General features: G+C 38.2%; 1 protein-coding gene across 12 annotated transcripts in view; it reads right to left on the reverse strand.

The window, feature by feature from the left end:
* RFX3 (regulatory factor X3) overlaps positions 1-26169 on the reverse strand; it is a 288688-nt gene that overhangs the window by 72231 nt on the left and 190288 nt on the right. For 10 of the 12 annotated variants that reach the window (XM_047830025.1, XM_047830023.1, XM_047830019.1 and 7 more), the window contains 2 exons: positions 10000-10074; positions 472-653 (listed from right to left, as the gene is read on the reverse strand). In XM_047830025.1, coding sequence (XP_047685981.1) covers positions 472-653; positions 10000-10074 — 257 coding nt within the window. The remainder of the gene's footprint in view (positions 1-471; positions 654-9999; positions 10075-26169) is intronic. The other 2 variants (XM_047830028.1, XM_047830027.1) reach the window with 1 other exon arrangement.

Below are 26169 nucleotides of genomic sequence, written 5' to 3' on the forward strand. Positions count from 1 at the left end.
AAACTCAGCTTTAATTTCGTACTCTATTCAAATAGAAGAGTTATTTATAAAGACATTTCAGTATAATTTTGCAAGAGTCAAGAAATAACATAGTTTTCCATTTACTATGTCACTTACTCATCACTTCTGGTGTGATTATTTTTCAAAAGAGAAAACAGGGAGATACGTTAATTTTTAAGGCACCGTGTGTAAATCTTACGTTAACAGTTTGGCTTGCTGATTTCTGTATGAGGTGAGAATCAGTTCTCAAAGCTTTGGTCAGCTGATGTGTAAGACAATGCATCATCCCCTTTTGCAGCATTCACTGAATAACGACCTTTCCTTTTCTCAAGAGACTGTATAAACTGAGCTATTTCCTCATTTTTTCTTTATATGTCATCTGTAATCAAGCACTCCTGCTCACGCACTGTCCTGAACTGCGTTAGTGTGAAAAAGAGGAATTCACTTAGGATCTTATTTTTTCGTACTAACCTAGTTCCCAATCTCCTGGTTCGGAGCCCCATAAAAATTGACCTTATTAGTTTTCCAAAAGAAGCAGCATTGACTGGGTCCAGTTTGTGTTCCTGACAGTGTCGTAGGTAGTGGTTATACAGCGTGCTTCTAGGAAGGCTCACTCCTTCTGCGGTCTCGTAATTGTCCAACAGCCACTGGAGCTAGTGTAAAGAAGACAGGGTAAACACAGAGAAACCATATCATTTACCAGAATGTCTACAAGACTCTACAGACACAATGGACAGAAATACTTAGATACTCATCAAACCTTGTAAGAGGCTAAACTGTTGTAAGTCAAAGGCTGCCGTAACCAGACCTTGAAAACTCTCAGAAACGTAAATAAATAGCTGAATGGAGTTTATGACCTCGGACCACGTCCATTCCTCAAACAGTCAAGCGCACGTAAAAAATACTCTTTTTCCCTGTATTGACTGCCATTTTGTAGACAAACACCTCTTCGCAGAATTCAAATAGTCCCATTAACCGGTCAGACGTAAAATTTGTAATTGCTACAGAACAAGACAGATTACCAAGCCTGGCAGCCTGGCACAGAGTATGTCTCTAGTGTTGGTATGTTATGAACAGCAGGGTGCCTTGTATGAGTTTTTGTATGAAGTTTCTATTCACTTCCCTAGAATTTTAATTTACTTATCTAATTTACTCACACAGGTCAGTACAACACTATTATCTACTGGGTAGGATGCTGCAAGCAGAAAGGAAAAAAACAAATTCAGTCATTTCTTCCCCAGAAGGAAAGAAACTCACTAGACATTGATTTAAAAAAAAATATGTAATAAAAAGGAATCATTTATTACAGTCATTTGAGTCTTCCTACCTGAGTGCTGTGTTCTTGTTTTTGTTTCATAATTTTGGAAGATACGCTACAATGGTAGTTGGTAAAGTAACATTTTCTCAGTTTATAGTTTACATTTGAAAAGCTTCTGTGGTCCTATGTGTATTTCTTTAAAGTATAGAAAGTGCAAAGATACTTCAGAAAGTATAAACTAGGTATATATTACTAAATTTCAACGTTAGGAAAATTAAGTTATTAATTCGTTCATTTATTTCTTTACAAAAGGAAACTGAAGAACATTTAAATGACTTTCTGAAGGTTGCATGGTCTCAGAGTGCGATCTGGTTCCCAACACATATTTTCTGATTACCTGCAGACCAGTTGTTGTTTCCACAAAGCAACAAAATACTTCACAGTATCTGTCTCAACAAAATTTCCATACCATATATAAGAGATGTGATCAAGAAGTGATATTTTACGTGCAATGTAAATTAAACGTCTAAGTTATGGAAGCCTAAGAATTTCTTTACTGTGCATCAGTTATGAGCTGGGCAATGTGGTAGGCACCTAGGGATGCAGAAATGAATGTGATCGCACCCCTGTCTTCAGGAATTTATGATCACAGTCCAAAAAAGATAATATGGACACTCCAATATACTAAAACATTTCTCCATTTTGCTTACTTATTTTAAGATCTGTGAACAAACTCAGAACCTGAACCTTCAGACTCCTGGTATTAAAAACACTTTCAGAATTACTGCCTTTAACTATGACAACTGAATTGTCCAGAACCATTTTAATTTCAAATATTCCTACATGATGCTTATGTTTAATGAAAATCATGTCATTGAACTCATACTGATGTTGGCTTAGAAAATATGGCCACCAAGCCTACAAGACAGAGCAGAGTACTTTTAAAAATAAAGTTCCCGTTCCCGTCAGGGAGACTTGAAGTTCTCTGCGAACCACTTAGGCATAATGAATACGTACATTTAAACATACCTGTTGCCTCTATAATGTATACAACGCTCCCTCTTCAAAAGGTTACACAAAATAAATGTTCATTTACATAATGACAAAAAAATTAAAGGTCAAAAAGAATTCTTTAGAGATGAGTCATCTGTAACCTGACTGTCAGTAAAGAAGTTTTCCAGAGGCAATGATTTCTAAGTATTCTAAACGACACATGAAAAAGCTCACTTACACATATTCATTTGGTATAAAAGAGGAAGGGGCAAAAAGCTTGGGAAATCCAGGGACTATGGCTCAGAGTAGTATTCTGCCTACAACGGGGGGTCAAGATGTCTCTAGCCTTTCTTTTTAAATTTTAAGATTCTGTAGCTTAGCAACACAAGCAGGGTGATGACGCACAAAATATGGCCATACAAACCTGCCTCGTAGATTTCATCCACGTGCCTCAGTAAGATGACAGGAATCTGAAAGCATTGTTACCCCACTTGAACGGTGTCGGAGAAGTTCTAGGGAACCATATTGCCCAAAAGTGCTAACTCTGGCTTTGTGTGCATGTACTAGTTAGGGCCTTCCACTGGTATTCTAAATATATAAAGAATATAGAAATATAAAACAGAGGAAGTAATATTCTTTGAGAAATTCAGTTTCTGGAGATGAAGGAATAGAAAGGAAACACCAAAAATAATCCTCAGAAAGGGAAACGTATAAAAACTCTAAATATTTTGTGGAAAACAAGCATTTTGCAAATGAGTTAACAAAGCGCCCATATCCACAAGCATGGAACAAAGTTAAAAATGCCAAAGGTATGTTTGTATATATTATCTATGCTTCCTCATACAATAATACATGTTGCCAGAGCCAAACAGTATGATTTTGTAGCAAAAAAAATACTAAAAATCAAATATTCCCTCCTTTATGAATGAACAGAATATACACCTATACAGGAAGCGAATAAAGATATAAAGCAAATAAAAAAATTTGTTTAATTAATGAGATTCAAATGGAAAATTTCTGTAAACTGCCTTGACTATTTACTAGTTTTCTTGCAATATTTCATAACTTAAAAGTAAAGACAGGTATCTGAAAAAAATGAGAGTTTACTACTGTTTCATGATGAAGACCACTGTCTTATAGATAAAAGAATCTGAAAAAACAAATCTAGTAATAAAATATGTGTAGGGTATGGTCTTAAGTTGCCTTTCATAAAAATGAAAAGTAGTGCAAATATTAAAGTTAAACATAAAATATTTTGGGTCCAAAGGTATGTTTACATATATAAAAGAGTTAATCAGACAATTCTTTGTCAAAGAAAACTTACCACAGAAATAGATAATTCTAGCAAAAGTGGGCTTAAAGCACTCGGAAGCCTAAATAATATTACTCAAGGCCCAAAAGAACATTTTATTTTTTTTCAACTTTTTTTTTTATTATTTTTTTTATTATTTTTTATTTTTGGGACAGAGAGAGACAGAGCATGAACGGGGGAGGGGCAGAGAGAGAGGGAGACACAGAATTGGAAACAGGCTCCAGGCTCCGAGCCATCAGCCCAGAGCCTGACGCGGGGCTCGAACTCACGGACCGCGAGATCGTGACCTGGCTGAAGTCGGACGCTCAACCGACTGTGCCACCCAGGCGCCCCCCAAAAGAACATTTTAGAGAAGATGAAGTTTTTATTGGATTGGCGGTACGGTCCCCTGAAAAGCTAAGCAAGTCAAATAACCTGGACGGACCGCTTTGCAAACTTACTGTTCTTTTTGGACAGTTTCACATTCATACCGATTCTTCATTTCTAAGCCAGTTTTTCAAAAACCTGAGTTCCTTTGTAATATGTGTGAGTATGCGTGTCTGCGCATGCATTTGTGGGCATATGTATTTCTATATGTATATAGTGTTATTACACACACCACACGCTTACACACATAAAATAATCATTAGTGGGTGTGAAAACCTCCCTAAGAGTGGGTGTGCTGACGCCTACCACTCTGACGGAAGCAAAGGTGCATTTTGTTCCCTGCCTCTTATTCGCAGGAAGTTGCCAGAAGGCTGGAGATCACTTTGGAAGAGCAGAAGGAGGTCGAACGGAGGCAAAAAGCCCGGAAGGAGGGAGATGGCTACTGCTGCGGCCGTAACTCTTCCAGCTAGGAAGCCTGTTAACAACCGTGTCACCTAAGGGTAGTGCCCCGTGTCACCTAAGGGTGGTGCTCCTAGGAGCTCATGATGGAAGTAGAAACTGGAGCTACCAGATAAGATTTTGAGATCGAGCAGGGGACTATGTGCGTTTTACATGCCGGGATTTAACCTTCCAGTTTGGACACAGTGATCGCACTGTAAATCAGATATTGGAGTCTGAAACACAGTATAAGAAAGGATTAATTTTATCGTAAGAGCAAGTTGGTTGTTGAGTGTAACCTAAAGGCATACACTTCTTGTGTTGCCCAAGGGAAGTTCATGCCTGTTACAAGATACAGTTTGCTTGGGTTTTGTCGGACGCTAAAATTCAATACCCTTAACATTTAGTAGTTGAGATCTAAACTATTACAATTTTTTTTTCACTCTTTATAAAACGTTGTAAGATATTTGTTGACATTTATGGTTTTAAAAGCCCATAAAATACCACAGGAACTTTTAACCTTTATCTTTAAAACTTGATTATTCTACTAATGAACCAACATAAATTCACGTAAGAGTGGAAGGCATGATAATTGCATCTTTCAACCTTTGCATTTAATCTATATTAATCAGGAAGATGAACAGTTCCTATTTTTCCCAAAGGGAAATACTGATTGACAAATTTAAAAAAAAATACATATTGCATTCCCCAATTAACATCTAAATGTAACATTTGGCATTTTTTCCCAGATGGATTATTATCCATTAGGATTCATTTTAAGTTCAGTTCACTGATGATATGCATTTTGACAGGGCTTATTTCTGTCATAACTTATATTTACAATACAGCAGAGTTGAAGGGAAGTGAGTATAAAACTAGGGTTTGCTTTGAGCTGAATACATTTCAGTAGCTAAACCTGGCAAAAATCATAAAACAACTATTTACTAGGTTGTAAAAAGTATGTAAAATAAATGCCTAATGCTTTTTATATACTCTAAATGGAATTTAAAAAAATGTACATGTTCTAGAACGTTATGTGGGAACTGGGAACAATTAACTTAAGAACATTTCTGCACTCACATTTACAATCTAAGATATCTCACATTGGATACAAAATAATCACTAGATGCCAATTTATATTAAACAATGGAGAAGGAGGATAAAGTAAACCTTGAGTCTGCAGTGACACTCTGGTGCATGAGACAGACTATGCACATCATTCACCCCCACAGCATCTTCACATACAAAATATTAGGACACAGAAATATTTAAATAAAAATTATGATAGCAACAGACTGAATTCCATGAAGCTAAATCACAAGCACCATTCTAAAGACAAGGAGATAAATGAGAGCATCCTTGGCTCGTATTTTTTTGCGGGGTTAAATTATTTGGAGGGGGGGAGAAAGTTGCCCATGCTTACACTGAAGGTTGCCCCTGGGGAAATGGTAGAGGGATAATATGTTCTTTCACTCACGTGGTATGCAGAGAGAAAGCCACTTTCTACCAACAACGTTCATACACCAACTGACCGAGGCATGCGTGATAATAAAACAACGCATGCGGAGTCCCCAAATAAATGCACACACGACTGGCAAAGGTACTTAGAATACGGAAGGTAAGATCAGGTCTGTTCCCTTCTATTGTTTCTTATGTTCGTCCATTTGACAAATATTGAGGAAATTTCTCCCACGTATCAGGCACTGTTCTAGGCACCAGGGATGCGTCAGGGGACAAAACGTATAAAGTCCTCACTCTCTTGGGACTTTAACTTGTCAATGTATATTTACTATCTGCCTGCGTGGTGTTACTACTGAAATAATTGCCATTATGTGAATACTAACAATATATGTCAATATTGACAATGATAGGAAAAAAAAAACGGCCTTCGGTGTAACCATACTCAGTTTACAAGTGGGGCGCCATACAGGGTATGAAATTGAGAAGTTATACATGCATTTCAAGCTGGAGAATAGTAGCAAGTTAATGATAAAATCAGACCAGTAGTACTAAGTATTCTTAAGAATACGCTAAAAAAGAGACACAAAATTCAACACCCCATTCCACCCCGCTCCATCTTCTAATGTGTTGAAAGGTGAAAAGCAAAGTGATTGAGTTGGATTCTAATGACAGGAGATTATTTGCTCTGACCCTAAGAAGAATTTTCTGAATTACTGTAAGCCATCAAGTGTCTAAAGAGAAAATAAGAAACCCATTCAATTCCATATTCCAAAATACAATGAGAATAGACATTCAGCTCCAAAATCATGATTCAGATGCCTCTTTAGAAACTAGCAGGGGCACCTGGGTGGCTCAATCGGTTAAGCATCTAACTTCGGCTCAGGTCATGATCTCGCAGTTCGTGAGTCTGAGCCCCGAGTCAGGATGCTTCGGATTCTGTGCCTCCCTCTCTCTCTGCCCCTCCCCCCGGCTCATGTTCTGTGTCTCTCTCTCAAAAATAAACATTTAAAAAAATTGAAAAAAAAAGAAACTAGTAAATATGGGGCACAAATTATTGATCCCTTCTCCTAATTGTTTGCCTCATGAAACTGATCCTCAGTAGAAACTGGTAAGTCGGGAAACTGTCATCACAAAGTTGGATTCATGTTCACTTTAAAGAATTCCACATCATGTCCTGTACAGTGAGGGATAAAGGATAAACTTATAGTTTGTTGACATTTAAAATATGAACAGCATATTTTAAAGAAACATTTCCATTGAGTTGGTGCAGCCACTCCGGGAAACATTATGGAGGTTCCTCAAAAAATTAAAAATACAACTACCCTACGACCCAGCAACTGCACTACTAGGTATTTATCTGAAGGATACAGGTGTGCTGTTTCAAAGGGGCACGTGCACCCCAATGTTTATAGCAGCACTATCAACAATAGGCCAAGTATAGAAAGGGCCCACATGTCCATCGATGGATGAATGGATAAAGAAGACGTGGTCTATATATACGATGGAGTATTACTCGGCAATCAAAAAGAATGAAATCTTGCCATTTGCAGCTACGTGAATGGAACTGGAGGGTATTATGTTAAGCAAAATTCGTCAGTCAGAGAAAGACAAATATCATATGCCTTCACCCATATGAGGACTTTAAGACACAAAACAGATGCACATAAGGGAAGGGAAGCAAAAATAATACAAAAACGGGGGGGGGGGACAAAACCATAAGAGACTCTTAAATATGGAGAACAAACAGAGGGTTACTGGAGGGGTGGGGGAGGGGGGATGGGCTAAAGGGGTAAGAGGCACTAAGGAATCTACTCCTGGAATCATTGTTGCATGGTATGCAAATTTACTTGGATGTAAATTAAGAAAAAATAAAAATAAAAGAATCGTTTCCACTAAAATTCTTCTTTGCAACTGAACACCACAAATTAACTTAACAGAACTTAAAATGCCCTTAGCAGGTGGTGATCAGCTAGAACACATGCAGTAGCTTATTTCAGCTTTTGGATCAATCTAACAAAAATTAGGAGCATCACTAGATTTCCAAGGACAGAGAAACAACAGAGTCCTGTTACGTGTTCAGGGAGAAACCTGACTGGTCAGCAGAAATGTGATCCTTTCTTTACTGTTTCTATGCCATCTGCAGAATCATTTGTGTTTCAAAAGACTTGACTATATATGTGTTTAGACGAATTTAACGACCTCAGACGCGTAATAAAAATGAATCAGGACATCTAGTGAAAGATTATCACTGCATTAGCAACATTTAAGCCCATTGTATATCCTGAAATGTCTCCGGAAGTTAGAGCCTGATGAGGGGCTCGAACTCACAAGCCGTGAGATCATGACCTGAGCAGAACTCGGACGCTTAACCGACCGAGCCACCCAGGCGCCCGATCATTAAATATCATTTCATGAGTTACAAGAGAATGGTAATTTCAAAGAACCCCAACACATCTGAAAAGTTTCAAACAAATCAAAAAATAAAAATATACCAAAAACCCCCCACATTTTTATACCTACATTACTGGTCATGAAACACTAATTAATAAATAGAGGTAATTTAGGTAAAAATTAAATATCACATATTTTACTAAACTATACAATTCAAGTGAAAACGAGGTATGAACTGAATCACAAAACACAGCTTCTTAGAAGCCTGACAGTTCAAAAAACTTCAGGTGTTTTTTTCTTCTTCTTCTTATGTCCCTGTACATTTTTGACTAAAAGTGAACAGTATTTTTAATTGCCATTTTCAAAACACAAACACCAGTTAGTCATTACCCACCCCCCAAAAACATAGCATCCTAGAGTCATGCTAACACAGCAGGGATATACTTATGAAACACATAGAAGAGTGACATATTGCATACAAATTTTCAGGCTGGGGGGAAAATCATATTCCTTAAATGGTTTCAAAAAGAAAGGCCAAAGTATATATTATTTTGAAATTCACAACCTAAAATTTTTACCAAAATTGCAGGCAGTCTCCAAATTGGCTAACCTGTTTTTATTTGCCATGATACTTCCCCTTGAAAAAGAAAGAACACACAATAGGCATCTAAAAACAAATGTGTAAAACACAAGGAAAGTACTTAGTGTCATGTTGGAATATAAAAATTTAAACATTTGGAGAGGCAATGATTTAAAAAGCATAGTGAAAACATTTTCTGTGAGTTAAGGTTTTCAGATTTATTGGGTGATCCAATGTTGGACTTTTCAGTCACAAAATATGGGGAAGAATTTAAAAATCCTAACAACTTATCTGTAAATTTAAGAATACGTTGTCAGATGGGAGGGAAGACTCTCTTACTGTACTATTGTACATTGATATTAATTTAACAGATTTGTCTAAGACAGATGGAAGTCATAGGTCTATTCACTTTCCCCCATATATTCAGAAATACGAAAACAAAATTAATTTTTATTCGACATTTCCATCGGTTCCCCCAGTTTTACAGTTTCACAAAACTGTCATTGCTCTTGTCAGACTTACCAGTGTTAAAGTGATGGCTGCATCTGATAACAAAGGCTTCAAGGCATAGCAACAATAATCCTGTTTAATATCAATTATTAGAAATGTATGGCTTATCTAGAGTCTCACTTCTTCTCTTGGCCCAGTTTCATTTCTCTGTAGGTCGCAGGACCTGAGCTCATCTAGGTCCCTGTTTCCTCCCACCTTATACGGCCTTACCGTAAATAAATAATTTTCAGACAGTTTACTATTGCGTTTGGCATTAATAATCTTTTTCCACTTAAAGAATGTTACTGGTCTTACAAGTAGACACGACTGTTTCTTTGCTTCAGACCAGAAGATGCGGATTACAAGCCTTTGCTTTGAGGTAAATTAATATCAAACTAGAACACTTTAAATACTTAAAATCCCCATTAATTAATTTCCACAGGTAAATGGCAGCTTGTTATTAACTTGGAAATGTTATATCTGTACCAGAACAGTACAAAAGCCTAGTAAAGCAGTATATTGGGGGCTCTATTATTTTTAGATATCCCACTATACAAAAGAGCCATTAAGTGATACAGAGATCATAAGGGGCTGAGAAAGGAAGGTTAAGAAGCAAAATAAATAAGTAAATAAATAAAACAAGCATTTAGAAGCAAGCAACACATGCGGAACAAGCAAGAGATTAGTTTACGTGAAGAAGAGGCAACTTACATGGCTGTTGAGAAGAGAGCTTCTGTGAGTGGACAGACCGTCAGACTTTTGCAGCGTCTCAATCGCCATTTCAATCTGATAATAGATGTCATTAAAAAAAGGGCTCAAGACAAGATAGTAATAAACGGCTCACCAGAGAATTTTTGATAGATTTTTTAAAGTTCAATTTCTCCTTCAATGGTGGCTAATGAATAGCTCTCAATTAAATGTGTATTTCCCCCATCTTCCCGCCACCCCCAGAGAATAAAATAAAAATATGCACACTAATAATAAGTCTGATCACAAAAGTAAACCTTTTTTGAACATTCTGTAATTATAATCAGAATGGAGGCCCGAGGAGGAGGAACCCCAGTGGACTCTAGTTTCTAGCTATGAGGAAACAGTCTTGACTTTCAGATTTCGAGAGATGGAGTAGTCACCACTCTCTAAACAGTATTTAATATTTGCTCTATTTTGTCATCAAAGAAAAATTACACTGCAGATCTTGTGTTTAACATGCATTAGTATTTTAATGCAAATGTACAAAGACACCCTCATTCGTGTTCAAAAGCTACTACATCTATCCATTCCTCTCTTAACCCTGTATTAAAATTTGGACGTGGAGGGTCATTAGTATGAATAAACACTAAAATGTAATCATGGTCCCTACATTATATTTTAGGAAGTGGTGGTCAGGCAGAGCTATTAGAAACGACAGCAGAAATGGAACATAGAAGAGAAAATAATTCAGAGTCGACAAAGAAAAGGGACAGAAACAGTTTGATTCCATGTAATCTTAGCATACCACGAGCAATCAGAACACCTTAATTAAGTAGCAGGTGCCAATAATAAATGAGATGCGCTCTTGATAACTTCACATTCAAGGATCTCTATCGCTCAGCTCCTAGCCCTAAAACACATACGGTAAATTCAGGTTTGGAACACCCTACCCTGTATTTGGTTACTGGGTTATACCAACAGTATTAACTGAAACTCAATTTTAAAAAATCACATGTGAGAAAGAAAATTGATTACATTATTTTTATTTCTACCATCTGATCAAATCAACAATTTAGTATCAGCAGCTATAAAAAATATTTAGTGCTTTCAAATGTACACTGACTCATACTTTACAGCGGCTATGGAAATTAATGATGCTTTGAAATTCTAACACACAACATCCCCCTTCACCCCGCCCGGACCAGCACAAAAACAACGGATAGCAATGTCCATAGCAAAGTCTTTTTTCCCCCCATCAATTTGCCAATTTCTTTCTGGTGGAACTTTATCCACAGAATGTTCAGTCTCATTTAGATCAACATTAAATCTAATTTTCTCCCAAACAACTTGGGAATTTAATAGCTTTAATTTTATTTTATGCTATTTCCACAAGTTACTGGTTCTTCCTCCTGAGAGTTAATAAAATAGAATACTGACAAAAATGTTAGGTCAGAAACTATAGAAACAATATTTTTAAAATAGAACGCTTCCTAAGATGATGTAATACAATTTGTTTCACTGCTAATTTTTTTTTTTTTTTTAAGAACACAAAATTAAGTAACTTGGCTTCTAAAGCATTTTCCCTGCCAGGTGGAATGTTCTATTCGTAGAGTTTACCGGCATACTTGGAAATAAACTGAAGAAGGTGATATTGTACAAGTGAAAAAAGACACATGACAGAAACAGCAAGGTAAATGTAATGAGTAACCAGTTTACTAAAATGTGAACCTGGAAAACTATAAAGGACCTCAGTATTGCATCTCTTACAAGGGCATCAGTAAGTGCTCTTGTTTTCAAAGAAAACACATACATACATTAAGAAAAAAAAAAACCAGCTGAAAAGCCTAATCCTCACGTGACATTAGATCACTTATATGAAGAATTCGCTCAAAACTCCAATTTGCTAAACTGCCTACATTTCCTTTCAAGCTTGAGTGTGGGAAATTCAAGGTTAGATTTCAGTCTAGTAAATAAAAATGAAATGACCTGTGTCGTGTGGTTTTTACACGTTTAGATGAAAGGTAAAAATTATCAGGAATGTAGCTCGTCATACTGGTGGAGAAACCCATGTCTGCATTTGTTTTATTAATCAGCAATTTTAATGTCTTTAGGACTGAAAGGATTGGAGGTTGCTGTTTTTTATCATTAAAAAGGGGGCATGGTAAACAAACACTTTCCGTTTCTTCCTTAAGCCGGTTAAGCTTCAGACTGCGATTATGCATGAGGTTATTTTTTGAAAAGTCAGTTCTCTGAACGAAGGTTCGAAAGGTGCCCAGTTGCAGCTCCTACTGAACAACCATCCTTAAAGTGAGTCTCGAGTACCTCGCCTCTCTGTAGTTATCTAATGCTAGGTGACACGGGACTACTGTCTCATAATCAGATAAGAGACTATGGCAACTCTTCTGAGATCAAGTGGCGGCATGCTCCGTCCCAGAAGAGACGTCCAGCCTGGAAAGACAGGTCCTCAGAGCTTTAAGTGAGATTAGTGGGGTGAATGAGGCCAAGAGACTCCCTGTGGGAAAGAGCAGGTAAGAAACCGCTGTCCAACGCAGCCAGTCTGGGCATGTGACTCCCTAAAAAGTCTGGAAGACAAGGAAGATCCTTATCAACATACGAGGGACTATTTCAGATCCGCCAGCTTCAGCAGCTAAAACAGGACTCCCGTGAGAGTGGGAATGTACTCTGGGGGTGGTTCTCAGCCAGAGATAGGAAACTCTGGTCCAGTTCAACTGCAGACATACTTTCAGACATGGGAGAAGAGGACTGTGCACCGTGTTTAGACAGGCTGCTGAAACATCAGAGGGATGGCAGGCTTCTGGTGTGGAAAAGCCAGGAAAATCAATGAGGCGCTCTCCAGCCCTGGGAATCGTATGTGGTCCCAAAGCCTCAGATGCAGCCCAGAGACAGAATGCCTGGCCAAGTCCCAAGAGTCACAGCTCAGGTAATGAGAACTTCCTACCCCCACATGCCAGGTTGCTTTCTGACCACACATTAGCTGGAAGATACAGAGACCTCTTTCCATCGTGTCATGTGACAAGGTATTATGGAGCATAGTGTGAAAAATCAGACCTGCTTGGAACAACTTGCCGAGAGAGTCATTTCCAGTGAAGCCTATTCAGAGAAATCAGACTTCATCAGAGAGCGACAGGGACTTCCATGAGTTTTGCTGTCAGTGAAGCTGAATTTGGGTGAAGAAAGAGGAAAGGGACCCTAGCTGCTATAAAAAAAAAATCATTTGGGGCGCCTGGATGGCTCAGTTGGTTAGGCGGCCGACTTCGGCTCAGGTCACGATCTTGCAGTCCGTGAGTTCGAGCCCCGCGTCGGGCTCTGTGCTGACAGCTCGGAGCCTGGAGCCTGTTTCGGATTCCGTGTCTCCTTCTCTCTGACCCTCCCCCGTTCATGCTCTGTCTCTGTCTCAAAAATAAATAAACTTTAAAAAAAAAAATCATTTGGGATTGGGTCACATTCCCATTTAGGAACCGGGGAAGTAAAGTGAATAGGGGTATAACACTCAGCTTCCCCAACCAAACGTTGAATTCTCAAAAGACGGAATCCCAGGGAACGCAGTAAGTGGGGTTCCTTCACTTGGGCACATGGCTCTCCACCCTTGCCCAGAGTGCTAGTTAGAGACTATACCAACTACTTTCCTTCTGGTATAGAATGTGGCGTGACCACAGGGCAGGAAACAGACTTTAATTCTCGTGTGATGGATTTAAGAAGGAAAAACAAGTGTGGACTCTGTAAGGGAGGGGACACCCCTATTATTTTGAGAGTATAGCAAATATGCACAATCTGTGGCAGTCTGTGCCAGAGAAGGAAATCTTCCCTGATTTCTCAGGAATCAGGATCAGAAATTCGGAAGAGGCCAGAGAGGTGCTGTATTTCATATCCAGGAGAGGAAAACAAACAAACAAACCCACAAAGCCTCAGTGGCGCTCCTACAAAAAGAGAGCAAACCCTCTAAGAAGGACACCTGTTACCTGATGGGGGGATAGATACACAGTATGAGAGACGTGTGGCCTTAAGCCCAGGCGGCAAACTCTTTTCCAGTCACTTTAGTGCTAATGTCCTTGTTGGAATCAAGGACAGGTGCAGAGTCTCCAAGCAGCCGGGGATACCTTGAGGCTTGTGCCATACCCAGCCAAGAATCAGTGTCCCCAAAAAGGACTTCAGAGGAAAGTCCCACCCAAGCCCTTAGGAAAGGAGAATGGGAGAGGGAAGAGGGGTCAGAGAGTATCTGGAGGTCCAGAAGATACTTTGTTTGTATCCTTTTTTCCCAAGCTCAAAGAAGGGATCAATATTGTACTGTTTTTTCCCTAAGGCAGCAAATACTTATAAAGATAAAATTGAAATCGGAAAAAAAAACACTTTATCCGTTATTTACATAATTCCCCATTATTACTTACAATTGGTATTTATAATTTCCCGTGATTTTCTATTATGGATGGCCCCTTACTATTATAGGATTGCCCCTTGTTTTGCAAAGTTGCTCCCAGCCTCAAGGGTCAGAGATTTACAGAAGATGGGGACCTGGGAAGACGGAGGTCAACGTTCACCTCACATGCAAGAAGAATGGGCCGACTGTGGAGGGCAAGGTGGTGCAAAGAGGCTTCGCGTGACTGTGCTCTGGAGAGCGTGGTGCTAAATCCTCAGCTTCTGCCCCTAAAAGTCTTCAGTAAAATCTAGGCCACTCGCAGATACTGTGGGTACAAGTAATCAAGGCTGGCTGGAGCACAGGGTCCACTTAGGGGCAGGTGATAATGTCAAAAAGGTATAAACCGCCGTTTGAAATGCAGCCAAATGAGAAGAAATGAGTCTTTTGCATGAGTTACACGGGGCTAGAGAGAGGCTCCCCGGACATGTGATTTTTATATCCATTTATGAATGCATATGCAATGGGTCAAACAGAGTATCACATATGTGGACAATTAGGACTTTCTCTTAATGTAAATATCAACCAGTCAATCATTCCATTACATGCTAATAAAGCTGAAGGAAAAAGAATAATTCTGTCCCTTATTCATTGTCTTCATAGGTCAAGGCACATTCTCTTGACTCTGAAATGGCTTTTTAATCTATTTTAAAGACTAAAGGTCAAGATTGATATATTCAACCGCCACTATAATTAAAATTGGTCTCTTGGTAGAAACTATTTCCTTTCCAGAACTGTGAAAGAAAGGGATTTAAAAATAGAAGTAATATTATAAAGCTTTCTGGTTTATAAAACTTTTTTTTACATTAATTCTCGTCTGATCTTCATAGCAACTTTGTGAAACCAGAAAGGCAAGGAGTATCATCTCCTTTTCACAGATTAGAACACTGAGGCTCTGGGATTGAGGGACTTTCTTGCAATTACTTAGGTGTTAAGTAGGAGACTGGAATACAAGACTCATTCCTCTAAATTCACTATCCGTTCCATTTTACGTAAATATAACATAAATATAAATCATGTGGGAATTAAATCAAAATATCAAAGGTATCAAATGAAGCTATCTTCTGCAGAGTAGCCTGTAAAATTAAAATTTGCTAAATGGTTTACTGCTAACAAGACTGACTTTCTAAAAGGAAAAGGGTTTAAATAGGATTGAGAAGTATTACTTGAAAATGATTTCAAAATGATCAGGTTAAAGGCAACAAGTTTTAAATAGATGGTTACATTTTAATCATCATAAACGTAGTTGTCTTGCATGTATAATAATTGTATTTTCTTGTCAATATAGTTTACTCTGTTAACCGCACCAATTAACACTTAGAGAAATAGCATTTTTGTTTCTGTGTCAAAGATTGGTAAATTCTCTAGAGAAACCCAATGAGGAGCACACTGAAGCCTGGAAATTTCCAGGGGCATGTGGGTGGCTCAGTCGGTTAAGCGTCTGACTTCGGCTCAGGTCAGGATCTCACAATTCGTGGGTTCCAGCCCCGTGCCGGGCTCTGCGCTGACAGCTGAAAGCCTGGAGCCTGGAGCTCTCTCCCTGCTCCTCCCCTGCTCATGCTGTCTGTCTCTGTCTCTCAAAAATAAATAAATTAAAAAATCAAGACTGGAGATCTCCTTTGGGGTAATTCCTCCCCTGAACTCTAAGACTTCACATTTTGTTTGCATCTGAGATTAAGTAAGGCAGAAATATTTCTACTTGGTGGCTTTTGTCCAGAAAAGGTATGTGTGACTGCTAACATGACACAAAGCCACCACCTTCACGCCTGTTGGAAATGACATCCTCCTGCTGTATACAGGTAGGGTGGGGGGGGGGGGGGGCGGGCGGTTTCCTACAGGAAGCACTTCAGCCAGCAGAATCAAAGGGAAGAACACTTTCACTTGGTATCTAGTCTATATGATCACTCCAACACAGGGGTTTTCAAAGTGTGGCCCTGGACACCGGTTAGAAACGCACAACAACAACACCACACCTGAACACAAAACAATGGAGACTGCGGCCAGGTCTCTCATACAGGTAGCGCCACGGCTCTGCTCTCCTCTTCAATTTGCCCAAGGCCGTGCTTTGCGGAATGTAAGGTGCAATCCACCAGCGGGTTATGATGTCAAATATGTGGGTCCTGGTCAGCAGTTTTCGAAAATTAATGAAATCCAAGAGAGTAGGAACTCATCAGGAGTCCCTGCCCACAGCATGGGTAAGAACCGTTTTGTGGAACTTTGGTTTCAGTCACTGGTCTACGAATGATATGTGCACATAGGTAATATATGTGTGCACATACAGATGTGTACTCAGGAATCTATGTATGTGTGAGCACCGGGCCACAGTATAACAGTATTTCTTATTGTGGGTTGTGATCCCAAAACTTTGAATGCTCTGCACTAACCAGGTGAATCAGTTCCCTGCAGGTCACTGGATCCCTTCTTCTAAGCATCTAGAGATGTCTCTTGGGCCCAGGAGGCCTGGCAAGTTAGACAGTAATGCTCTGACCAAAATACCGCTCCCTTAGCTGTATATTTAGGCAGTACAGAAATCAACATGTAAATATGTCACACCAAAGCAACGTTCACAAGAAGCTTCACTCTGACAGAGTCAGGACATGTTGTTCTTTTAAGGCTTAAAAAAAAAATCAAAAATGCCCAGACGACACTCCTAGCCAGCTTTGGTTTGCATCTCCTCTTAAACCAGAAAGTGGCTCAAGATGAAACCTCAATCGTACACACTGAGCGTTTAGCGCCAAGAGGTTCCAAGTCTTGTAAATGTCTCAAAAATCTTCTCTATCCACATAATTTTATGACATTGAGAGAACAATTTTAAATTGTTACGCTTTCAACATGAAGTTCTGGCAGTTTTGTACCACCTGAAGCTGTTCTGAAATATTTATGAGAAAAAAAAAACATTTGGATTAAAAAAAATTGCATAAATTGAATGTGTTCTGAGATTATTTGATTTAAGTTGGTGGATTGAGACCAAGACTGTTGTTTTGGTTCCTCTGATCATTCTGTACAGCCCACATCCCTCCACCCTCACCAGGACCCAAAAGACTGGCATTATCAGTGCCTGACAATAAAACCATTTTCTAAGACATCTATTCCATAAGCACTCAGGGCTAGAATTACCCTCCTGGAACCTGCTGGGTTAGAATTCAGGGATAGGATTCAAGGCCAAGTTTATATTTGCAAATGTATAAATGAGATTTCCAATCTGCCCTTTGCAGACTATTCTCGGTATTAAGAATGTTTTTGACGTTGTATTCAGCCTATATGATCACTCAAACAGAGGATTTCTCAAAGTGTGGTCCTGGATCTGAATCACCTGAGCACCGGTAAAAAATGCAAATCGTGGGCCCTTCCCCACATGGAGTCAAAAGCCCTGGGGAAGGGTTCCAGTGATGTCTTTAACAAATGCTCTAGAGAATGCACTCTCAAGTTGGAGGAACACTGCACTAAAATATTCCCCCCCCCCATTTTTTTTCTTTACCAGGGTCAGACTGCAGGAAGCAGCAAGGTGATGGGCATCCCTACAATGGTGCTGGTTAACCCTATTAAAGAGTGACTTTGAAGTCTAAGTATTATTTGGAGTTTTGTTTCTCTCTTCGTTCTCTTCCTACCCAATACAATCCAACCCAACCTTTAGGCAGTTTTGCAATTTATATTAGCAACAGAATCAGAAGGTAATCAGAATTTTGGTGAATCTAAAATTCATCAATTTAAAACACATCAACGATTTTGTGATTTAAAAAATAATGTGGTGAGAGAGAAGATAAAAGTCCTCACTGAAAAGAAGTTTGTGGATTTCCATTTTTGACTTTGAGGATTAAGTAGCTTTCTGGTAGACCAGAACTGGCTCCAGTACCTGTCCTGTAGAAGCAGAGAGCCTGGTCCACAGGGAGAGCTCAATAAATGGGTAAGTGAGTGATTAAAGAAAATAATCAAGACAGGAATAGAAACACAATACATTTACTTTCGCTCCAAAATCCTGTGTAAGAATAGATCCAAGATTCTTTACTAAATGCAATGACAGTTGCCATTTTGCGAATTTCCAACAGTCTTAATAAAGGATGACTTTTTCTGAAGCCTAGGAACAAGGTTTAATTTGAGTTGTGAAACCTCATGGACAATCTTTACACGGGGCACATGAAGAAAGGGTTGTGTTGGTTACACGTATTTGGGGGACATGACCAAATAGATACGCTTAATCATCAAGGGCTTGCGTGAAATTTTTGCAAATCATAAATCACTTTTTTTTTTAATGGATAATGTATTCACATGCCTCCATGTGTATTTTTTTCTTCATGCATTCTTCTGGAGATATCTTTGTGCTTATATAAGCATATGCAAATACAGGTTTCTATTTAAACACACGTAACCTCTTGCTTTTTTCCTTTTATAATACGGAGATCTTTTCATCTCTCTATATCTAAATCTATGTATGTTTCTCCCTATTCATGTAAGTACATACACTTACTTCCTCATTCTTCACTGGCTGTAGAAAATCCCACTGAATGAAGAAAAAGGCACCAAAACATATTTACCTAGCTCCCTGCTGATGGGTTAGTTAAGCCTTTTCCCAATTTTTCTAGTATAAAGAACCCTCAGTGGAATACGGCTGTTTATGCATTTTATGTATGGAAGAGTATCACAGGTAGGATAAATAACTAGAAATACACAGTACACTCTGGGGGGTTAAAGGACATGTGTGTTGTCAACTTTTATACAAACGTCCACACTGCTTTCCAATCCTGTGCCAGTCTAGATTCCTACCAGCAGGGCGGGAGAGGTCCGGGTTCTCTCCACCCGCGGTAAGGCTTACTGACTCTCCTGGCTCTACCTGCGTGAAACATAAACGACAGTCTCTTTTGGGGGGTTATTTTCCATCTCCTTCTAGGGGGACTGCTCGTTCATATACTCTCCCCATTTCTTGGTCTTTTTATTTTTCTGAGGGGTTTATGAGAGTGGTCTGTATATGAAACAGATCATTTCTTCAGATGTAATGTCTCTGAACTTTATGCCCAGTGTTCTTGCCCCGTTGCCTTTGTTTACTGCAGTTTCGGGCACGTGGAATGTTTTCACTTTTATGTAGCAGATTTTATCGAGATACTCTTTGTAGCTTCTGAATTTCACATCAGCTTCACTACTACAAAAGGATAATCATAAGATGCGTGCTTCCATCCAAGCGCAATTAATTTTTGCATAAGGAGTTAAGTTACGGAACCAACCCAATCTTCTCTCCTAGTTATCCAGTTGTCCCAAATATCATTTATTGATAATCCATCATTTCTCCACTGACAGGCAGTGTGACCTTTATCATATACTATATTCCTCCATACATTTGACCTGTTTATGGTCTTTAGTCCAGCACTGGGCTAGACTGATCCAGTCATGTGCTGACCATTCTGCCTTAATTATTATAATTTTATAATATGTTTGAATCCAACTGTAGGGCTGTTAACATTATTCTCCAGTATTTCTCTTTTTACAAAATTCCCTTCGCTATTCTTACATGTTTAATTATATAAACACGTCTTTCTCATAAACAGAGAAGAACCTATTGGTATTTTGATTGGGATCATACTGAAATATTAAAATTAACAGGATTCAAAATGTTTGATGCTGTAACTTCTTTTTATTTATTCGAACTTCTTTTTGTGCCCCTCAGGAACATAGAGAGTTTTATTAAGCTGTATCTTTTTTTTAAAATTTTTTAATGTTTATTTATTTTTGACAGAGAGAGAGAGAGAGAGAGAGAGAGAGAGAGAGAGAACATGAGGGGGGAGGGGCAGAGAGAGGGAGACACAGAATCTGAAGCAGGCTCCACGCTCTGAGCCATCAGCACAGAGCCGGACGTGGGGCTCGAACTCACTGACCATGAGATCATGACCTGAGCCGAAGTCAGACACTCAACCAACTGAGCCACCCACGCGCCCCATATTAAGCTGGATCTTATACAAATATTGTTCGTTTACTGCCTGGTATATTTTAAACTTATTATAAATGAGATCTTTGCTTTCATAATGTTTTCTAATTGCTGTTATTTGTATCTAGAAACCATACTGATCTCATTGAATATGAATTTTACTAAATTCTCGTATTATAGTTTTTCATTTGGTCTCTAGGGTTTTTAGCAGGTATACAATCATATCATCTGCAATGCTAACCTCCTTATCTCCTTTGAATTTTCATATTTTCTTTTTCTTCTCTAACTACATCTTTCTTGTAATTTTGAAAGCACGGTTAAAAACCTCCCATCTTCCTTTCCTACAAGGCAGATGGGAAAGGTACTGAAACTTATAATGAGTAAATTTAAAATAAATGTGTACAATTATTTCTAACTTTCTACAGTTAGATTACAAAACTCCTAGCCAGTGAAATTTATGGGTACCGACAATTATAACCAAACACAGTAGCTAGATTTGAAAAGAAACCATATAATTCTGTGGCCAATAAAAACAACTACAGTTATGCATGCTGAGAAAGTGGTAATCAAATCACATGCTTTTGCAGGATAAATTGATAACATGGAGGGAACATGGAGAAATTCTCTCTCATTTGAAAACTGGTAATTGGTAATACGTATTGTGTTGTAATTTCCCTCATTAAACGAAAAGACATGGGCCAGTGGAAGAGGAAGTGTGAAAATTTTATGGGTCTAACTACCCTACACTGCAATACTGGATATTTACCAAAAAATACAAAAAACAAAAGAAAACACTAATTCAAAGAGATACACGCACCCCTATGTTTATTGCGCCATTATCTACGATAGCCAAGATATGGAAGCAGCCCACGTGTCCACTGATAGATGAATGGATTAAAGAGATGTGGTATGTATAAGCAATGGAATATTACTCAGCCACAAAAAGCGACAAAATCTTGCCATGGGCAACAACATGGATGGAGCTCGAGAGTAAAAGCGAAAGAAGTCAGACTGAGAAAGACAAATACCATATGATTTCACTCAGATGTGGAATTTAAGACAAAAAACAAGCAAAGGGGGAAAAAAAGAGAAACAAACCAAGAAACAGACTCTTAACTATAGAGAACAAAGTGATGGTCACTGGAGGGGAGGTGGGCGGGGGAGGGGTGAAATAGGTGATGGGGATTAAGGAGGGCACCTGCTGTGATAGGCGCCAGATGTATGGAACTGGAGAATCACCATATTGTATACGTGAAACTAATGTAATATTGTAGGCTAACTATACTGGAATTAAAATTAAAACTTAATAAAAAAAAACTTTATGGGTCTCATGATTCATATGTAACTCACAGACTACAGTGTACTTTAATTACCACCAATACATTTCATATTTTATCTGGATTGCCTGGTCTTCAGGAGTGAAACATGTTTTTTTTCTTCCTTCAAACTCTAGAGTAGTTTCGAACTAATAAATTAATTTGAAATTTCACTTATAAATACAAGGGTAAAGCAAAAGTTACTTATTCCTCTATTTATAACAATTTACAAATATCATTAAACCTTCCTAATCGCACAGTTGTAAGATTGAGCCCTACATCGGGCTCTGTGCTGACAGCACAGAGCCTGCTTGGGATCCTCTCTCTCCCTCTCTCTCCCCACCCCTTTCCTGCTCACGCTCTCCCTTTCTCTCGCAAAATAAATAAATTCATTTTTTTAAAAAAAACCTTCCTAATCTTGATTTCACATGAAATAGAATCTAGCCATCTCTCACAGGTTACATAACAGACCTGTGTTCTGAAATGCTGTTTCTCTAGGAAATAGCTAAAAATAAAAATAATTCATTCTATTTGTGCTTTAGAAATAGAAGGGAATCCATCAGCTAGGCTCAGGAGAGGCTGAAGGTCCCTGTCATTCTGTTTGTCTTAACCTTCTAGTTTATCAAGATTTCTAGGAGTGGAATGTCTTACAGCCTTAACCGTAAAATTACTGCCTCCAGATCTTATCAGCCTCAAGGCTGGAGTGGAGTGGAACTGACTGACGGCTGAATGGAATTTAGATGAAGCGATGGAGACCACCAGTCACTCAAAGTCCCATTTTATTAAGTGCTTCGAAAATGAGGTCCCAGAACCTTCAGTCAATTTAGGATTTAGTACAGGAAGCAGAAGATTCACGGTCCTCTCTCTGAGGAGGTTCACGTGGGGGTTCAAGTTGGCCTAGAGAAAACACGGCACAGGAAAACAGAAAATGCTATGATCATAATGGACATACAGGCTTCTACCAAGATAAGTGGAGTGCTTTCTTTCTGTGTTTTTGTCACTGGGATTGCCTGGAAGACTAAAAAAATCATTTAAAATAGAAATTATTATGTCTGTAATATATGAAATATGATATATAAAATAACTGATGCATGCATAATTTATGCACGCTTTTAAATTAAAAGATTTTTCTTCCAAGCATATCTTTATATATGATAATTAAACTTGGGGCACCTGAGTGGATCAGCTGGTGAAGCGTCTGACTTTGACTCAGGTCGTGATCTCGCAGTCCAGAGAGCCCCAGAGCCCTATCAGTTTGTTCTCTATAGTTAAGAGTCTGTTTCTTCATTTGTTTCTCTCTTTTTCCCCCTTTGCTTGTTTTTTGTCTTAAATTCCACATCTGAGTGAAATCATATGGTATTTATCTTTCTCAAATTTCTTGAGCCCCACGTCAGGCTCTGTGCTGACAGCTCAGAGCTTGGAGCCTGCTTCGGATTCTGTCTCCCTCTCTCTCTGCCCCTCCCGCACTCACACTCTGTCTCTGTCTCTCAAAAATAAATAAACGTTAAAAAACTTAAAATTAAAATGAATACTCAAAGAACTTGATGCATTCGTTGCCTCCAAGGAAAAACCCTGCAGAACAGATCAGGAGACCACCTCATCATGCACACTCCTAGATCTTTTGAGCTGTGCTACTTAAAAATATGTAGCTAATGTCCCAAAGGAACAAGAAGGGCAAAAGCATTTTCTGGAGGCACTAAACATATTCATTTGTCTTTAAGTCATTACTGTACCCAACATGGGGCTCAAACTTACAACCCCAAGATAGAGAGTTATTCGCTCTACCAACTAAGCCAGCCAGGCACCCCATTCATTCATCTTTTTAGAAAAAAAAAATTCTCTTACATAAAATCCATGAACATGTAAACCCAAAAATAAAGGAAAAAAGCATCTATAACTCTTAAGCAAATTCTTAACTTTCTATAAATTATATAAGCTAGACCAGACTTTTGTTTATATAGCGTCAGATGGACATTCAAATTTTCTTCCAGATAAATCAAAGAAATTAGGATATTTTACATTAATCAAAAGAAGGAGAGGTATGAACAATATTAGTTTCAATACATTTTCCTTGTGCCTTTTGGTGGGATCTACTTTTAGCAAGAGGCATTTAACATATATAATTACTAAATGTATATATAGAAAGGTATAAAAATTAGCTTTCATATCACAGTCTAAAAAATGATTAATGTAATCTTATTTAGTTAACAAGAAGAGGAAAAAAAAAACCCTCCATAAATAACCATCTAATTATAAGAACACAAATGTTATTTTATAGAGAAGTGAGTAAATAAAGCTTCTTAAATTGCTAATTATTATAAAGTCTGGGATAACTATGTTGTGATGAGCACAAAAATATCACTAACTACAATCACAAGCTTCTGAGCCTCAAACGCAAATTGGGCTCAGGTTCCAAAATTCTAAAAATTCTACAAATGGTATGGTTATACAGAAAAACAATGAAGAAAAATCACAGTTTTAAATGGATAAAGACATACAAGGAAACATCATGGTGATGCGGTTAGGAGAAAGGTCAAAGTATATGACGAGCTAGAGCCGTGACTGAAGCTAAGTCTTCTGCCATAATGTCCATGGGCACTGACATATTAACAATAAATAGATCCCTGGAATGATTAGTTTTATAAACTGTAAACCATTTATTCAGGTAGCAGCTTAGCTGAACTCACATCCGGTGATGTTCCAATAAAAATGCTCATCGTTTTGACACTTACTTATACTAGCAGTAGGAAATGCCTATTAAATGTGTGTATACACGTTTGTGTAAGTAAAAACATATATAACTATTATATAAAGTTTATACACATAGACTCCACTGACCAAGTAAAAAAAAAAAAAATAAGGAAAAGGAGAAGTAGTATTTTGGCCAAATCTGAATATCAGTGGTTTATACCATAATACATTCATAAAATAAAACTATATTTGTTACTATCATAATCTTCTAGAAAATTCTGATTATTTCTACGTAACTTGAAATCTGGACATTTTTACAATGCAGGGATCAAATACGAAAACATGTTATATAAAATATTTTTTCACTTAAAGGTATGAAACTAAAGGAAATCATATGCTCAAAAGCAATTCTCTGTTAATGATGCAGAGAGACTTCTAGTAGAAGAGAGATGGTTGTATACTGAGACTAGGTCAGAAAATATTTCAAGTGCTATTTCTTTATTTTTCTTAGTAACGGCATCAATGTAAAATGATCTTTTCGTTCCCATTGGCATATCCTAGGAACTGGTTTGCACATTGGAGTAAACCTTCCTTTGATTCAGAAGTTATTCCTACTAAATTCAGATAGAAGTATTTCTGTATAGACTGAGGCCAGATGTAAGAGGGAAGGCAATGATTCTGAGAACTAGAGCAGGAAACCTTGCTACCATAAACCGAGTAAAGGTTTGTGTTGTTCCCAAGAGCTCAAACTAGCTCAAACTAGCATCAACCAAATTAACTGACTACATATTCCACGTATTATAGCCTCTTAAGGAACAGCCCAACTGACTATTTCCCAGGAGGGAATTCTGACCACAGCAAAGGCTACTGCTACCTGGTCAGCTGTGTTAGGCATGCCACAGGTGAGATAGGCTGAACTCTATAGAACAGCCAGAGAAAGAAACTTCAATGGCACAGCCCCGCTCAATGTTTGAAAGAAATGCCTTGAGTCTTGGCCAACAAGTTGTTAGAGATTGTGCTCACGCACATTCTTTGTTTGGGTGTGCAGAGAATGAAAAAGCTACGTGAAAATCAGTAAATTCCCTTTAAGGACATGGGCTCTCTCAAAAAATCTTGAGTTCTAGGAGTCTAAACATTCAGAAGCCACAAATTTTCTAACGTTTGGCAAAAGGGGAATGGTAGAAAATCTTAAATAGGTTTCACGGCACTTCAACTTTGTTAGCTTTACTACAGTAACAGATGTGAAACTGTGCACACAGCTGTGAATGATGGAGATGAAGATATTCAGGGCTATGGAGGGGGTTCTAAATCAAATATAAATCTTGGTCATAAATGTAAGATAATACAATAAACACTAGCAGATGTATAGTTAGACAGTATGTATCCATCACAGGACACTGTCACATGTGCTTTGAGGAGGCACCTTATGAGTTTTCCGTGCAAAAGCCATCTTTTTATTTCACTTTTTTACTCCTTTTGCTAAAAAGGAAATTTTCTTGTAAAAGAAGAAAACAAGCTACCAGAGAACATCCTTAAATATTACCCTTAAACATTAATTTGGTGGGAATTAATATATACAATTAACACTATGAATTGACTATTTTTTTTAAAGAGGTTTCCACTATTCCCGGTGATTATAATTCAGTCATTTTAAGTGTTAGTTTAATTTACCAATTAAGATAATAAAAATCACACACCAAATCTGTGTGATGGATAACTTAAGGAGCAATGCCACTTCTCATGGTCTACGTAGAAAGCCAACAAAACAAAACCTGTAAGACTTCCTTCGTCACGTTTGCACCTGTATCGCCACGACCCAGAATAATCAATTTCATTAA

Source organism: Prionailurus viverrinus, chromosome D4 (genome assembly GCF_022837055.1).
Source record: "Prionailurus viverrinus isolate Anna chromosome D4, UM_Priviv_1.0, whole genome shotgun sequence".
Taxonomy (NCBI): Eukaryota; Metazoa; Chordata; class Mammalia; order Carnivora; family Felidae; genus Prionailurus; species Prionailurus viverrinus.